Source organism: Sesamum indicum, linkage group LG10, assembly GCF_026168435.1.
Source record: "Sesamum indicum cultivar Baizhima isolate 11 linkage group LG10, ASM2616843v1, whole genome shotgun sequence".
In the NCBI taxonomy this organism is placed as follows: Eukaryota; Viridiplantae; Streptophyta; class Magnoliopsida; order Lamiales; family Pedaliaceae; genus Sesamum; species Sesamum indicum.
Genome location: NC_142666.1, coordinates 10,965,266 through 10,978,501, shown reverse-complemented (window position 1 = coordinate 10,978,501; position 13,236 = coordinate 10,965,266). Strand labels below are relative to the sequence as shown.

Here is a 13,236-nt window from a genome sequence, read left to right as displayed (position 1 = left end):
AACATCAATAAAATTTTCATCCCAGACTAACCAAACACGATTACCAGACGATTCATAATCCACAAACCATTTCCAATGAGGTAGTAAAAAAGCCTGAATATGAGGTACGTTATTAATACGAACGCGAGTTTCAAGGAGGCCAAGAAAATGTAACCTGAACTCAGTAACGATGTCTTTAATTGCCAGCTGATGATCACGTTTGTTCAGGCCACGTACATTCCATATTGCTGCATTCAACATAGGTCACCAGGTGTGGGGCTGCTTTGCTTAGGACCCCGAGACAAGTCATCTGTATCTTCAATTTGATGTAAGGCATCAAAAGCGTTATAAATGATAATTGCCTTACCCCTCTCCTCACGACTTGGACCAGCAGCAGCTATGGGATAATCACGGTCCTTTCGTTGTTTTTCCACCTCTCTAGCTGGTGGAGGTCGTGGTGTATTCCGGTCAGGCACAGGAATTGGTCGGGATGGCCCTGTTTTAGGTATGTAGACTGAGACTGAAGGTTTAACAGGTTTGGATGGCTTGTTTAGAGCACATTCTTTGGCCGCATGTCCTAATGTCTTGCAACTGGTGCATTTGGGTGGTAACCATTCATATTCCACATCTATTTTGCACGTGTTTCGCCTCCCTCCTCGTCAGGCGTCATGATAATAATATGTTTCCTTATAGTTGAGTTCACATCGATCATCACGCATACACGAGCGAAGTCAAATCTTGTAATTGCATCCGGATATAATGGTTTACCAATACCACTTGCTACAATACTGAGTCCCTAAGGGATGCATACTATTCCGGAGGATTTATTTGATGATAAAATTGCTCACGCATTCAACAACTCCACTCGCAAGACCCTCTCATTTATTGCACCTACTTTACAAAATGGGGAAGTAATTGTGCGCCCGACACTGGATATTATTCGCAATGGGTCCAAACGATGGAGGACTACTGCGGTGGGATACTTTCTTGGAAAAAGGCCATATTTCCATCACGTGAAGGAGTTTGCGATGTCAATCTGGTCTGATTTAACTGAGGTTACTGCTACCACTAATGGGTTCTTCTTTTTTCAGTTCAAAACAGTTATTGCGATGGAAGATGTCATAGAAGGGGGACCGTGGTTGTTCCAGGGGCAGCCAATAGTATTACAAAAATGGGAACCGGGAATGGCACTGAGGAAACTGAAACATACATAGGTTCCTGTTTGGATCAAATTGCGCCACTTGCCGATGGAGTTGTGGACAGAAGAGGGACTCAGCATAGTAGCCAGTGGAGTCGTGATAGAATAGCATTTTGTACTTATTTCATATAATATTTTAGCCTATTTTGTGATCAAATACTCCTAATTAAATATTATTTTGCAGCATTAGGACAAAAGAATTGGAAAATGAAGAAAAGCACCAAAATGGAAATTCAAACAAGACTCAAACTCAAATTCTGGCAAGAGTTTGGAACTGCTTGGACTACCTCTGATGAAGGAAGAGTTTAACTAGGATTATAATTTTATCTCTATAAGTCTTTTAGTTCAACTAGGAATCTACTTCTAATCCTAGTAGAACTAGGTATCTAGCTATTATAAATAGGTGATGTAATTCACTTTAAGAGACAACTTTTGAACTCTTCTATTTCTCTACGTTCTTATATTATTTTGCTTTTCATGCGTTCTTCCATGAGCATGTCTAGCTAAATCTCTCATTCCGGTTGAAGACTTGGTGAACGCTTAAATCCAACGGGTTGTGAGATCTAATTCATGCTTTCTACTTTTATTCATATTGGTATTTGTGTTGTTCTCTGTGCTTTTATTACAAATAATCTGATTTATTGTCAAGAATATTTGCCTAGCCAATTGAACTTTCAAATCCGTAATCATTTGTTTAGTTCGATAACTAGTGGTAACACAACATAATTGATTATGTAGAAGTTTTCGATGATATTGTGGGGAATGCACAATCTAACTTAAATAAATCCTCGTAGGAATTTATTGGTTAGAATTGAGCCTTTCTAGTTCTTAATGCTGTCGGTAAATTAAATCTTGAGGACGTTCCCAAGGTTGTTTACTGATTAGGGATTTAGTCAACGGACGTTCCTTGACTATCCACAAGGTAAGGAAGGGTGAGGTCGTTAGGTCGTACCAATTGCCATAACCAATTTATCTATCATGAATAATTGTTATCTTTGCATCTATGATCAACCGTGGAATTAAGTGTGATCCTATCTTTAACTGGAATACTCTTCTCTTATATTTATCTCTTCTAATTTTATTAGCTTTTTAGTTTTATGATTCTTCCAATCAAAACTCCCCCTAATTATTTTCGTTTTTGAAGGAATTAATTTAAAACCAATCTCTGTGGATTCGACTCTACTCACACATCTACAAAAGTGTTCGTAGGAATTATTTTTGGTGGATTCGACACCCATCAAATTTTGGCGCCGTTGCCGGGGATTGGTGTCTTTAAATTAATTTCTTTTTCTAGTTACTTGGTTTTATGCCACGTTCTTCTCGTACAGGTGAACTTAAATTTGACCCAGAGATCGAGAAAACTACTCGTAGACTCCGAAAAGAAACCAAGCAACACAAGGAAGAGGCTTCTACTTCTTCCAAACCAGCAGCAGACTCTGAGTTAGACGTGTCCACGTCTAACAACTCTAAAGACGAAGTCATGGCCCAAAATCCCGAACGAACGATCAAAGAGATGACTTCGCTTGACTTAAATCAACAACCACTCTGCATTGAATATCCTAATTTAGATGTTGATTTTGAACTTAAATCCAGTCTCATCCACTTACTTCCCATTTTTCGTGGCCTTGCAAGTGAAGACCCACACAAACACCTCAAGGAATTTCATGTGGTGTGTTCCGGCATGAGACCTCAAGGAGTCACCGAAGAACAAGTCAAGCTAAGAGCTTTTCCATTCTCATTGGGCGATAAAGCAAAAGATTGGCTCTACTCCTTACCTTCGGGATCCATTGTTAGTTGGAACGTACTCAAGAAACTATTTCTTGAGAACTACTTCCCTGCTTCAAGGACTACAAACATCCGAAAGGAAATAAGTGGAATACGCCAATTCTCCGGTGAAAGTTTCTATGAGTATTGGGGAAGATTCAAACAATTGGTGGAGAGTTGCCCTCATCACCAAATTCCCGACCATCTTCTAATTCAATATTTTTATGAAGGATTGTCTGAGGCAAATAGAAGCTTGGTGGATGCAGCTAGTGGAGGTGCTTTGTATGACAAAACTCCTACTGAAGCACGCAAACTAATCACAACCATGGCGGCTAATAATCAACAATTCGGTAATAGAAACGACAACCCCCCACAAAGGGTAAACGAGGTAAGTACTTCTCTTGATGAACGTTTGGATAAACTTACTTCTCTTGTTGAAAAATTTATAGGGGGAAGCATTCAACAAGCCAAAACTTGTGGGATATGTACATCTTCGGGACATTACACCGACGCTTGTCCTACACTTCACGAAGAATCAACCGAACATGCTGACGCCGTTGGTAGATTTTCTGGGCAACAACAAAGGAGATATGACCCATTTTCCAATACCTATAACCCCGGATGGAGAGATCACCCAAATTTGAGGTATGGCAATCAACCTCAAAACTTTCAAAGGGTTCCACACCAACAACCACCACCACCACCTCAAGCCAATCCCAATAATGGTATGCCTCTGGAAGATATCGTGAAGACACTCGCCTTGAGCACCCAACAATTCCAACAAGAAAGCCGCTCAAGCATACAAAATTTGGAATCCCAAATGAGCCAACTAGCCTCTTCCGTTAGCCGTTTGGAGTCTCAAGGTAAGTTTCCTTCCCAAACTATTATTAATCCTAAGCAAAATGCTAGTGCTATTGTTTTACGCAGTGGAAAAGAGCTACAGTCCGAAATTAGCATTAAGCATGGAGACGCACAACAAGGCACAACAGAGGAAGAGCTTGAAAAATCCAAACAAACCAGCAATGACATTCCTAAGGCATTGATGACAAAACCACCCTTCCCGGAAAGATTTGCTAAGGGTAAAAAAGAAGGAGAAGAGAGGGAAATCTTCGAAACTTTCCGTAAAGTAGAGGTAAACATTCCATTACTTGACGCAATTAAACAAATACCCCGCTATGCCAAATTTCTCAAAGAACTGTGCACCAACAAAGGAAAGTTGAAAGGCAATGAAAGGGTAAGTATGGGGGAGAATGTGTCCGCAATTCTCCAACAAAAACTACCCCCCACATGCAAAGACCCTGGTATGTTTTCTATCCCTTGTAAAATTGGTTTAATAGGTATTAAGAGAGCCATGTGTGATTTGGGTGCTTCTATAAATGTTATGCCTCTTACTATCTTTAAATCTTTGAATGTTGGTCCATTAAAAGAAACGGGTGTTGTGATTCAACTTGCTCATCGTTCTATTGTTTATCCTGAAGGAGTCCTTGAAGATGTTTTAGTAGAAGTTAATGAATTGGTTTTTCCTTCTGATTTCTTTGTGATAGATATGAGGGAAGATAATTCCCCCAATTCTACATCTATTTTGTTAGGAAGGCCATTTCTTAAAACCGCTAGAACAAAAATTGATGTCCACAATGGTACTCTCACTATGGAATTTGATGGTGAAATTATAAGATTTAATATATATGAATCCATGCGATATCCTAGTGATGTACCTACTGCTTTCTTTTTGGATGCACTTGACCCTGTTGTGCAGGAATTGACAAATTATGATAATGAAGACCACGCCAAGTTAGTGCTAGAAAGGAGCCTCACACCCACACAAGTGCAACTTTTGGAGGACTTTATAGCACTCGATCCAAACATAGGAGAAAGCGTCTTCGAATTTGAAGCCCTTCCACCTTTACCCTCCAATCTTGCTTTCATTGAATTGCCACAATCTCATACTAAACTTGTCCCTTCTATCTTGCAGGCACCTACTTTGGAGTTGAAGGAATTACCCAAGCATCTAAAGTATGCCTTCTTAGGAGAAAACGACACTCTACCGGTGATCATCTCTAGCAAGCTTTCCTCCTTAGAAGAGGAAAAATTGATCCGTGTGCTTCGAGAGTTCCGAGAGGCCATTGGTTGGACCATAGCCGACATCAAGGGGCTAAGCCCTTCTACGTGCATGCATAGGATTCTACTTGAAGAAGGAGCCAAACCATCACGAGAGGCACAACGTCGATTGAACCCGCCTATGATGGAAGTGGTAAAGAAAGAAATTTTAAAACTTCTTGACGCAGGTATAATCTTTCCTATTTCTGACAGTGAATGGATAAGTCCTACTCAAGTTGTGCCTAAGAAAACGGGTATCACTGTGGTTGAAAATTCTTTTGGAAATTTGATACCCACTCGTGTTCAAAATGGTTGGCGTGTATGTATTGATTATAGAAAACTCAATGCATCCACTAGAAAGGATCATTTTCCACTTCCTTTTATTGATCAAATGTTAGAAAGGTTAGCTGGGCGTTCTCATTATTGTTGTCTTGATGGCTACTCAGGTTTTCATCAAATACCCGTGGCACCAGCCGACCAAGACAAAACAACCTTCACGTGCCCCTTCGGCACATTTGCCTATCGACGAATGCCCTTCGGTTTATGCAATGCACCCGCCACATTCCAAAGATGTATGGTAAGCATTTTTTCTGACTATGTGGAACAATTCATAGAGGTATTCATGGATGATTTTACTGTTTATGGAAATTCTTTCAATGATTGTTTGGGAAAATTGGCTAAAGTTCTTGAAAGGTGCATAGAGAAGAACCTTGTGCTTAATTATGAAAAGTGTCATTTTATGGTTGATCAAGGTTTGATTTTGGGACATATTGTATCTTCTAAAGGAATAGAAGTCGATCCAGCTAAAATTGATGTCATAAAATCCCTACCTTACCCCGCTAGTGTGCGGGAGATTCGCTCTTTTCTTGGTCATGCAGGATTTTATAGACGGTTCATTAAGGATTTCTCCAAGATAACTCAACCCCTATGCAAGTTGTTGCAAAAGGATGAGACATTCGTGTTTGATGAAGCATGCAAACTGGCATTCGACAAGTTGAAAGATTCTTTGACCTCCGCACCAATAATTCAACCTCCAAATTGGAAACTACCATTTGAGGTCATGTGTGATGCAAGCAACCATGCTATTGGCGCCGTTCTAGGCCACCAGTTGGAAAGGACCCTCATGTCATCTACTACGCTTCAAGGATGTTAGACAACACTCAAAGCAATTACACCACCACGGAAAAAGAACTATTAGCTGTTGTCTTTGCTTTAGAAAAGTTTCGTTCTTATTTGCTTGGTACTAAAGTGATTGTTTATTCTGATCATGCAGCACTTAGGTACCTCTTGTCAAAAAAAGACGCAAAGCCAAGGCTCATACGGTGGATACTCTTACTACAAGAGTTTGACTTAACCATTAAGGACAAAAAGGGGGCGGAAAATCTCGTTGCCGACCATCTCAGTCGATTAATAATCGATGGACATTCACCCCCTTTAAAAGATGAATTCCCGGATGAACAACTCCTCGCCACACAAGGAATAATCCCATGGTACGCTGATCTAGTAAATTTCCTTGCTACTAATGCTTTGCCTAATGATTTGTCTAGAGCAAAAAGAGAAAAAATTAGAAGTGATGCAAAGTACTATGTGTGGGACGATCCATATTTGTGGAAGTATTGCTCAGATCAAATCATAAGGAGGTGCGTACCCGAATCCGAAGTTAAATCTATTCTTGAATTTTGTCACTCTCATGCTTGTGGGGGGCATTTTGGGCCTAAACGAACAGCATTGAAAGTGTTAGAATGTGGTTTATTTTGGCCAAATTTGTTTAAGGATTCCTATCTATTCTGCAAATCTTGTAAGAATTGCCAAATGACGGGAAATCTCGGTCCCCGTGATCAAATGCCCCTAACCTCCATACTTGTGTGTGAAATCTTTGATGTATGGGGAATTGATTTTATGGGACCATTTCCCTCATCCTTTGGTAAATCTTACATCATTCTTGGGGTAGATTATGTATCTAAGTGGATTGAAGCAAAAGCCACACGTACGGATGATGCTAAAACTGTCATAGATTTTGTGAAGACTAACATCTTTTCTCGGTATGGGATGCCTAGAGCCATCATTAGTGATCGAGGGACTCACTTTTGCAATAAGATGGTAAGTGCTTTGTTCAAAAAGTACAATGTAACTCATCGAGTCTCCACTGCCTACCACCCGCAAACAAATGGTCAAGCCGAAGTCTCCAATCGTGAGATCAAGTCCATACTTGAAAAGACGGTCAATCCCAATCGCAAGGATTGGAGCGTTCGCTTGGATGATGCGTTATGGGCTTACCGCACTGCATACAAGACTCCAATAGGTATGTCCCCGTACCGTTTAGTTTTTGGTAAACCTTGTCATCTTCCTGTTGAACTTGAGCATAGGGCTTTTTGGGCAATCAAACAACTCAACATGACGATGGATGAGACGGGGTGTCAAAGAAAATTGCAACTCCAAGAGCTTGAGGAAATTCGAAATGACGCTTACGAAAACTCAAGGATCTATAAAGACAAGACTAAAATTTTCCATGATCAAGCCATCTCAAGAAAAGTCTTTGTTGTTGGGCAAAAAGTGCTGCTTTTTCATTCCAAACTTAAACTTTTTCCGGGTAAGCTGCGTTCTCGTTGGATTGGACCTTTTGTTGTGACTCATATTTTTCCTCATGGTGCAGTTGAAATCAAAAGTCCAACCACTCAAAAAGTGTTCACGGTGAATGGGCATAGGCTTAAACCATTCTACGAAGGTTTTCAATCAACTTTAGTAGACAAAATACAACTCATGGAACCCACCATCACCTAGAAACACCATCCCGTCTAGCCAAAGACGTTAAAGAAAGGCGCTTCTTGGGAGGCAACCCATGTCCTTTTTCATTTTCTCAGTTATTTATTTCTCTCTCATCTAACCTCTTGTGAATGTTGTGATACCACTAAAATCGATTTTTGCAGGTCAAAAGGTATGAGCATCCACAAGGGACTCTCCTTCTCATTCAAAGCCTCACAATTCTCGAGCTCCCGCAGTTCCACCACCTACTCCCGAATCACTAAGGGACGCTCTCTTTCTCCCTTTCTCTTATTTTATCGTCCTAGATATGCATGCTTACCACATTGGGGACAATGTGGAATTAAGTGGGGGGAAGGTGTTTTGATTGTTTTGATAGAAAATGAGTCTTGGTGGATTAATTATTTTGATTGATGCTTGCTACCCCTTCCATATTTGTTGAAGCAAATATTATTTTATCTTGTTCTCACACTAGCTTTATGATCAAAGACTTAGGCTAATCAAGTAATAATTTGGTAATGTGTGATAAGGATGTGCATCTAATGACTCCTGACAACTTACGGTTAAGAACTTATTTTTGCAAATGGTGATTTGATTTGAAAATTGAATGTGAAAAATTGGTGGACATAACCTACCTAGAGAGGAATTTTGAGCCTATACACTCATGAAAATCTACAATTTTTTCTTTTCTTGAGAGATAATGCTTCATGATTTTGTCTTCCTAGAACTTGCTTTGAACCATATCGAGGCCACATCTTTATGCATACACTTGAAAATGATAAAGGCACTAGGATAAAAACCCCTTTAGCTTAAAAAGACCACCTACATACAAATCCCCTTAGTAAGCCCATTTGAGCCTTATAAGCCTTAATTCCTTGTTATGCAACCCTATGTATAAACAAACTCTACCGTCTTTTTATTATCCTTGTTTGACCCTTCCAAGGACTAGTAGAGCGTCAAAGAACAAAGATGTATTCTAAGTATATGTTTTGACATTAAGTGGGGGGATATCTCAATTATTGTAAAGGACGTTTATGAGCTAACATGTCACATGACAATCTTGTTCTATGCCTTAATAGACAAAGAAAGAGAGAAAAGAAAAAAAAATACTTTCAAAAAAAAAAAAGATAAAAAAAAAAAGAAAAGAGAAAAAAAAAAGGAGAAGAAAAAGAAAATTCTCTCTTCGAAAGAAAGGCATAGTTCAAGTCGAGGAAAGTGGGACATGAAAGAGCATGAGATAAATCAATTTTGAAAAGCTTGGATTCCTACATCTATTACTTGGTGCTCTAATTTAGTTCCTTGGATTTTCACCTCATTTTTCCTTATTCTTCCTACCCCCAAACCAAAGCCCCATTACAACCAAAATATAAGACCTCTTGATTCAAGTGTGTGCATATTTATAAGTGGTGGAGATTTTGGTGTATAATCAAGCCTATGGTGAAGCATTTTCATAGCAAGCATTTGAGCGAAACACTCAACCAAAAACGCTTGAGAGATTGGGAGATATGAGAGCATAGTCCACTTGTTTTCCATGCTTAGTTTTCCTGAAGATCATCTTGTGAAAACTTGTTTGAAGCTTGTTGAATTGTCTTTATCATATGATGTACTATTCTTTGAACACTTAACTAGATTCTTGCTTGTTACTTTCGTCTGCGATCCATAAAGTTTGGAATGAATTTCTTCAACTATTTTATCTCTATTTCTTTGCATCGAGGACGAGCAAAGGGTTAAGTGGGGGGATATTTGATAGAATAGCATTTTGTACTTATTTCATATAATATTTTAGCCTATTTTGTGATCAAATACTCCTAATTAAATATTATTTTGCAGCATTAGGACAAAAGAATTGGAAAATGAAGAAAAGCACCAAAATGGAAATTCAAACAAGACTCAAACTCAAATTCTGGTTCAAGTTTCGTCGAATTCTAAGAACGTTCAAAAGTTAGCTGTTTTTCACGGTTTTATTAAAGCATGTTTGTTTCCCTTTTATACTAACTTGTAGTTATTATTACGCTTAGCAAATTTACAACACAAATGCTTTGATCTAGACCAACGTTTGGGTCAAGTTTCGTTGAATTATGAGAACGTTCAAAATTTAGCTGTTTTGCACGGTTTTATTAAAGCAAGTTTGTTTCCCTTTTATAATAACTTGTAGTTATTATTTCGCTTAGGAAATTTAACACAAAAATTCTTGGGTCTAGACCTACATTTGGATCAAGTTTCGTCGAATTCTGAGAATGCTCAAAATTTAGTTGTTTTCCACGGTTTTATTAAAACAAGTTTGTTTCCCTTTTATACTAACTTGTAGTTATTACTATTGCTTAACAAATTTACAATACAAATGCTTGGGTCTAGACCAACGTGTGGGTCAAGTTTCGTCGAATTCTGAGAACGTTCAAAAGTTAGCTGTTTTGCACGGTTTTTTTGGTAAAATTTAATTTTCATTAATAAAGGAAAAAAATGGTACAACAATGGCCCTCGTCAGGTGTCTCTCTCAACAGGCCAAGGGATCCGCCATAGTCTATATAATGCACGTGTGCTAACAGAGCTAGGGAGTTCTAGACTAATTATGCACTGGCGTATATCTTCCATAATCAGGTTGGCTACCACGCTAGGAGGGTTCTCCACTTGCTCAAATCTTCTAGTGTTCCTCTCCTTCCAAATATGATAAACACACGATCCTAATAGTGCACGGTATGCAATGTTGATGATATGTTTCCCACGCCATTTCCGTGCCCCCCATACAATATCTTCTGTCCATTCCCGATTTGGCCACTGAAATCGGGTGCTGTGGATGTTGAACGAAATTTCACCAAACACAATGATAGGGGTAAGGCAGTTGTTGTTTATAATGCCTTTGATGCTTTGCACTTAATTGATGATGCAGACGAGCCTTCTAGGGGTCCTAACACATGCAGCCCCGGTGGTAATGATCCATGTTGAACATCGCTATATGGAATGTCCGCGGGCTGAATAAACGAGATCCATGCCGGACTCTTTGGACTGCTCTGGGGACAATGGCCCAGCAGTGCACGGATACCCCGTGGTTGGTGGAAGGGGATTTTAGCAGTCCGTGATCTAAATGAGGTGTGTGGCATATCCGGAGATATAAGGGTGGCCATGGAAGACTTTAATGCGGGTATTCAAGGAGCTAGGCTAATACGACTACCTATGCAAGGAGAATGGTACACATGGCATAACTGCAGTACGACCACGAGGAGTTTATGGAAGCGGTTGGATCGGATGCTTATTAATGATCGATGGCTTGAGAGGTTTCCTACCTCATCCTATCATAGCCTTACACCTCGGACATCTGACCACTCACCATTAGTTCTATATGGGGATACACAGCAGCATAACGGAGGTATGTTTCGATTTGATAACTACCTAGCCCTATCACCTGATTTTATCCCCAGCGTGCAGAACATTTGGCAGCATGAGATTATGGGTGTCCCTATATATGTGGTGACACGTAAACTGAAGGCCCTGAAATCGATCTTCCAACTACAGAGGAGGAATAAGGGGGATTTGTTCTTCCAATGCAGATTTAGTCGAAGATGTCTCACAGAAATTCGAAGAACGATACGATTCCTGTGGCCCAATAGAGAGTGGAAAGATGACATTACATGGGCTTCACAGAGATGGAGGGGTAAACACATCATCAACATGTCTTATAGAGCACTACTTGCAGCATGTGTATACCACAATTGGAAGGAAAGAAACCTGAGACGATTCGATCACACCGAGAGGACGCCTACTACCATAGCATTACTGATCATTGAGGACATTAGACCGCATCCATAGCATCCCACTATCTAGATCAGTCAGTACACGTGCTTTATTTCGATTATGGCGAATCCCTTGGCCTGTCGAGGGATAAACCATTTGGTGATCATATTGTTGTACTGTACCAAATTTACTCAATGAAACTTACTTTTACCGAAAAAAAAAATAAGGGGGATTTGACACTGAATGTCCAGTTGGCTAAGGGATTTCTCAAGGAGGCGCAACGCTTGGTGAACTCTGACAGACATGATGAACTCATACTTATACCTGGAACACTGTTGTCGTATAGTATATGCCAAAGCGGCCAAGCTGGAACAAGTTATGCTGCAACAGAGAGCTAAGATGCAGTGGATGAAAGATGGAGACCAATGCACCCGAGTTTTCTTTCGCAAGATTGCTAAGCGCCGGGTGATGAGGAGGATATTACAGATAAACGATGATAGTGGAACCACTCGCACGGAACAAGGGGAGGTCGCTTATGAGTTCATATCATACTACCAGAACCTCCTAGGAGGTAACAGAAGAAGGGCATCGATGGATATCAATTACCTCAGACCATGGGCGAGGTATATTTTGGAGGATGAGGCTAGCCATCTTGTTCTACCATTCTCACCTGATGAAGTGAAGCAAGAAATCTTTGATATTGCTGAGGACAAGGCACCAGGACCTGATGGATACTCGTCAGGATTCTTTAAGGCAGCCTAGCCAGTGGTGGGAGAAGAAGTTATAAGGGAGGTTTTGGACTTCTTCAATACGGGGAAACTACTGAAGCAGGTCAACTCCACACTATTGGCACTGATACCTAAGGTACACACACCTATGTCTGTTCGTGATTTTAGACCTATCTCCTGTTGTAATGTCTTATATAAAATTATTGCGAATCTCATTGTCCAACGACTGAGTATGATTTTGGACAAGATTATTAGCCCCTCTGGCAAGCAGCATTCATTCCGGGAAGAAGTATAGGGGACAATATTATGTTAGCTCAGGAACTGTTTACGGGCTATAATCAGATGCGCCTACCCCCGAGATGCGCACGCAAAGTGGACATCAGGAAAGCCTATGACACGGTGGAGTGGGACTTCCTTTTAGAGGTTCTGCGACTCTTCGGGTTTCCACTAACATTTTAGTAGATGGATTGAGGAGTGTGTAACCACGGCCTCATTCTCAATTGGGATCATTGGAAACCCCACGGGTTCTTTGCTGGAACGAGGGGGCTACGACAGGGAGACCCTTTATCGCCTTACCTTTTTGTGATTGTCATGGAGATTTTGCACTTGGTATACCTACAACTGATAGAGCAGGATATGTAGTTTACCTACCATTGGAAGTGTGAGCCTGCAAAGGTTTTCCAGTTGGGATTTGCAGACGACCTTATTCTCTTCTGCAGAGCCGATTTGGAATCCATCCGGGTATTTAAGGTGGGATTGGACCGATTTGCAGAGTGGTTAGGCCTCCGATTGAATGAACAAAAGAGTCACCTAATTATCTCTCGATCTGCACAGGAAAGGAAAGAAGAGTTACTGACAGCGTTGGGTTTTCAGGAGGGACAACTCCCGATGAGGTATTTGGGTCTTCCACTAATCTCCTCTAGATTGTCTATCTCTGACTGTCAGCCACTTCTATCGAAAATTGATGCACGTACCGGATGG

The 13,236-nt window shown here is 40.4% G+C and overlaps 1 protein-coding gene across 1 annotated transcript; it reads left to right on the top strand.

Annotated features, from left to right (window-relative positions):
• Positions 1-10,918: 10,918 nt before the first annotated feature.
• Positions 10,919-12,289, top strand: LOC148786635 (uncharacterized). Its single transcript, XM_088886211.1, has 2 exons — positions 10,919-11,162; positions 11,874-12,289. Exons 1-2 carry the CDS (start codon positions 10,919-10,921, stop codon positions 12,287-12,289), a joined length of 660 nt encoding a protein of 219 aa, XP_088742337.1.
• The last annotated feature ends 947 nt before the right edge of the window (positions 12,290-13,236 follow it).

What these genes read in the sequence shown, in the direction of transcription:
- LOC148786635 (XM_088886211.1), top strand. Translation starts at nt 10,919, where the DNA reads ATGGAAGACTTTAATGCGGGTATTCAAGGAGCTAGGCTAATACGACTA. An exon ending in TACACAGCAGCATAACGGAG is followed by an intron (nt 11,163 to 11,873) that starts GTATGTTTCGAT and finishes GTTGTCGTATAG; the next exon opens with TATATGCCAAAGCGGCCAAG.